The sequence below is a fragment of the Montipora capricornis genome, chromosome 10 (genome assembly GCF_036669925.1).
Source record: "Montipora capricornis isolate CH-2021 chromosome 10, ASM3666992v2, whole genome shotgun sequence".
NCBI classification, from domain to species: Eukaryota; Metazoa; Cnidaria; class Anthozoa; order Scleractinia; family Acroporidae; genus Montipora; species Montipora capricornis.
Window position 1 is genome coordinate 64,118,710 of NC_090892.1, and position 5,000 is coordinate 64,123,709.

The 5,000-nt window shown below is 40.2% G+C and overlaps 1 protein-coding gene across 1 annotated transcript in view; it reads right to left on the bottom strand.

Annotated features, from left to right (window-relative positions):
• The window catches only part of LOC138022234 (cytochrome P450 10-like), a 23,340-nt gene that overhangs the window by 4,195 nt on the left and 14,145 nt on the right, over positions 1-5,000 (bottom strand). The window contains exon 5 of the mRNA XM_068869288.1: positions 3,753-3,831. Coding sequence (XP_068725389.1) covers positions 3,753-3,831 — 79 coding nt within the window. The remainder of the gene's footprint in view (positions 1-3,752; positions 3,832-5,000) is intronic.

Here is a 5,000-nt window from a genome sequence, read left to right on the forward strand (position 1 = left end):
AACATTAATTTTGAACCGTGAATATAGAATATAAAAAGTTACGATCAGCGACAAACATTTTGGGAGATTTTTGCTACGTTCAAGTAAATTGCAAAATCGAAAAGTGACATGGCCGGAATTCAGCGGGCGCCCTGATTACGTTACCGCTGCATGTTTACTCGTCAAACAGTGAAGCATCTGTGTCAAATGATGGCAAGATACCGGGTTTTTAAAAAGTTTCTTTTTCTGTCAAGTGTTATAAAGTTTGACAATGAAATGAGCGAAGTCAAAACAAAGATCACAATCGCCCAACTCTTGTTTATGCAAAGTCAAAATTTACTCTCCAAGACGCGTACGACGTTATTATCACCAGGTAATTCCATCATTTTGGAAATAGCAGCTACTTTATTATTCATCTGCGTCACAAGTTTTCACTGATTTTGGGGCTCATTTTGTTGAAACTCGAGCACGCTTTCAACAGGCCTGTGAACCCTTCCCGCTTACAGAGCAAAACTAAAAAACTTCTCGCATATCACATTTCAACCTTAAGCTCGAAAATTCAATACACAACATGATATTATAATTCACAAAGGCAGAAAATACCACAGAATCCTTTTCCAGCGAAAGTTTTATTGAAACAAACAACATATTTGCTCTTAGAGGCGAAAACCTCTTCCTATTTCATTGCGTGCGTGAAGACAACAAACTCAATTGTGTCAAATTACCTTGTACTTCAGGTAAATACTGCTCACTTTGATTTCGTCTCGACGGGCGATAGATTGTTGTCGAAGTCCAGTACTCGTCGCTTTTGAGATTCATGCCTAGTTTATCCAACTGACTTTCCATTATTGAGCTCCATAAGGGTATATTTTGTTTAAGGATCCACTAAAACGCCATTCGCGTTGCATGACTTTCGACGCCATTGCAGGCTAAGTTAATGATTCTACTGTGTCCACCAGAGAAATCTACGCAGTTCCCACTACCCTCTCGATCCTACGAAAATACGCGCAGAAGGCTCTATCCACAAAGACACCACTTACCAGGGGAGTGACAGGCAAGACTTTTACCGACACGGAAAAAAAAAAAAAAAAAAAGAAAAAAAAGAAAAAAAAGAAAACAAACAAACTAAACGCAGACCTCGACTGGGTTTGCCTTATAAGGCAACCCAGTAATTAGACCCTTCGCCCTCAAGGACCGCGGGTCAATAGCCATTCGGCTTCGCCTCACGGGCTATTGACCCGTAGCCTGCTGTACCTAATCAGTGGTCAAGGAACCCGGCAGCAATAAAAAATAAATAAATACAACTCTTTCTTAGTTCCAAAAAACAAACGTTCTGGATTACAATGAACAATTAAATGAAATTGAAAAGGTATCTATTAACAAAACAACGTTTGAAACGTTCGGTCCTAATCTGAGGAAGTACATAGGAATGACCACGATTCCTTAGCAATCTTGTTTTACTGGGAGGGAGAAGATCTACCAAAGGGGCTTCAGTAGAAGAAGTTTTACTCTTCCATAACTTACTATCTGAGGCGTCTAAAAGACTTAAGACGGGTGAGACCTCCTTAAGGAAACCAAGACGAACTGCTCTTTTCTGAAACTTGTCAATTTTGGAAAGATATACTTTATTCATAACTAGCAACACCCCATACTGATATACTGTAAGTAAAAATAGGTATAATCAAACTATGGAAGAGGTGGTGAAGAGAAACAAGACTATAGCCATATTTCTTGCACACTCGTAATGTGTCCGTACATCACCCTGCTTTGCTGAGAAGGGCATGAATTTGCTAGTAAAGTTTAAACGCGGATCAAAACTAACCTAATTAAATTGCATACTAAAATTGACACTAAAAATCATGAAATAAAATATAGATACGGCCAAAAGCTAATCTAATTAAATTACATACTTGTCTCTCACGAGGTAAACCTGGTTTAAAATTGACACAAATGATCTAATAGATAGAACTTAAAACTGCTTAATGAAGGTGCATGCATAATGTTCGATGGAATACTATTCCAATCTGTTACGTAGCGATTAAAAATGAACATTTAAAGTAATTTGTACGTGTCTTTTTAGGTCTTATCTTAAAATTATGGTTCCTACGCGTCTTCGCTAATACATTAAAATCAAAAAACATATAAGGATCTATGTCACAGTGTCCGAAAATGATCTTGTACATCTGCACTAAGCAAATAAACTTCCTTCGTAACTCAAGCGAATTTATTGATACTGCAAACCATTATTCAACTCGGGTTTGCTGGATATATAAAATGATTATAACCAACTCGGCGCTACGCGCCTCGTTTGTTATCTATCACTTCATATCCAGTTCGCCCTCGTAGAATAATTTGGGACCTTACGATCTACGACCGCCACGTCAACGAAAACTTCACCTCAAAATATAACTTTGCACTATCATATGTCTCTCGCGGTTAGGCCATCTCGTTCGCGTCGAACAATGTGTGCGAAGTATCCTAAAATTAAGTTGGTACGAGCGGTTTCAGAGTAAAAATAGAGAATTACAGATTCACATTTGCGCGCTTGCGTTGTCGTTAAAACCTCAAATTTGGTGATTTCACGACGCTGTTAGTACCGCAAGAATATGTGCAAAAATGCGTGCCGGACGGTTGCTTTTCCTCTTTTAACCAATGATATTGTTGTTTCGTGGCGTTCTCGTTGACGACCACGTCGTAGATCGTTAAGTCCCTATTGTTAAATGGAACACGCATTCGCACCTTCTTTTTTGCCTTGGGCACTCTCGTCCCCAGATCCGTCCGTTTCTTTTGGTCACTTGGTCAACGACGCGACCAAAAAACAAAAAACAAAAAACGCGAACGCGAATGTGCTTTGTGATGCTTCACTTGATACCCAAGTGTGGGCGTCCTTGCACCAGATAACATTACATAACATCCACGTGACATTACTTTACGTTTTACACATGTCATGATAAAGAAAAATATTATTTTGAGCTGACGTTCAAATAGCCATTGGATGATGTTTTCACACTAGGGGCTCTGTGCGGGCGCAACTGAAGCTACAGCGAAGGCGTTGATCGACTGGAGCCCGGTTTACTCTACAGAAAATATTTGGCACGGCTCGAGTGACATTGGCACGGGTCCCAAAAAAAAGGTTCGGCTCGGATAAAATTTGCAGTGTAAACAACCTGTCAATACCAAATTTCATCCGCGCCGAACCAAAATTCTTACCCGTGCTGGGACCTTCGGCGAGGTAGTCCGAGCACGGGTGAAAATGGTACGGGTGCTGAAAAAATAGGCACGGTTCGGATAGAACAAGTAGTGTAAACACTTTAAAGGGCTAAATTTGAGCCTTAATTCATATAGGCTAGCGGTCTTTTTAAGTACATTTCAAAATGGCGGCTCATTCTCCACCAAAATCACGCGGACGTTCTTCATTATAGTTGAACTGCGCATGGCTCCATGAGAGGTTACGTGGGCCCAAAAATTTTGGTACGGTATTTTTGGTACGGTAAAAATGGTGTAGTGTAAATAAAGTTTGCTGGGCTCTTTTTTGGCACCCGTGCCAATTTCACAGGAGCCGTGCCAAAATATTTCTGTAGTGTAAACCGGGCTTGGGTCGCTCGTATAATCGAGTACTATTGATGCAATTCGTCTTCTTAGGCTTAAGGTTAACTTTAAAAAACCAAAAAAACCAAAACAGTCTACAACACCCTCAGTGGGGAAGAAGCATAGACCGTTTAGCTGGGAATAACCAATCAAGTTCGCCTTGTCGGCTTATCAAATTGACTTGCCTTGGGAGGTATGCGATAGCCCTGGATAACGATCTCTTCCTGAAGAAAACGGGAATTTTCCCAAGCAACAGGATACAACCTAGAAAAAAAAAACCGAGAACAACACAAGAGATTTAACAGGAAATTACGTCTGAACGGTAAGCTTATGTTTTTGAGATTTTTGTTTCAACTTGTACCATCTTGAAAGTCGATAAGCAGTAAACGAGTCAAACTCTCCTCCAAGCATTCGTCACAAAAACACCAGATTGGGCAATTTTAAAGTCATGTGTCGATCGACTTGGCTATCAATAAGAGCAATGCTAAAGGTGATCTTTAGTCCGCGATATTCCAGTATCCATGTATATTATAGTAATCGTGCAATTCCAAAATTCCCCACTTCGAAATATTTAGGTATGAGAGTGGTATTGTGGGAATGTTTAGGGGTTTAGGTAGTCCATAAATTATACTTGCAATGCATGCACTGCATGCGTCAATCACACAGTGCTAGTATTAAAATGGAAATATATCAATCATGAGGCTTCATGATTAACCTGCTTCTTGAATTTCATACTCTTTAGGAAATGTCAGTGCTATCAAATGTAGTAGAATGTAAATGTAATAGAGTCAATGTTTATTTTTTGGGACGCTTTTGATATGTAAGTTTTATCACAGGTAACCCAGGCTCACTGTGTGTGCCACATAGGTAAATATAGAGAACATATGAGGCGAAGTTTAGGTCTGAGAATTTGCTAGAAAATGGAAATAAAAATCGATAAAACTTACCATGTGGTGAGCTGTTGTTGTCTTTAATACGTATAATACGTATACGAAGTTTCGGGGAAAATGATCCCCGTTCACCTTCCTTCATAGTATAGTGACAAGGTAGCCAGCTTAGGGACTCCGATCGACCCAAAACAGGCACGATTTTTTTCGCGAAAATCGAATCCAGTCGCTAAATAAACACGCCAGGCTCGTGGTACATGAATTTCTCTAAACCATGAATCCACTGAAGCATGTCCAGGTAGCAACGCGAAGCCACCAGACTGCGTTGAACTTGTAAGTTAACCTGCTAAAATGGCGTTCAGAAACCGTTGTTCTCGCAAAGTGTCCAATTCAAAATGGCACTCAACTCGGGACGCCTGATGACGAGTATAATAAGTGCCCCTGGAGGGAAGGGAGTCCCAGATTGCTCAGTGAGTTTTGTTTTTAGCAATTTGGGACTCCCCTCCCTCCAGAACTTATTATACTCGTCACCAGGTGTCCCGAGTT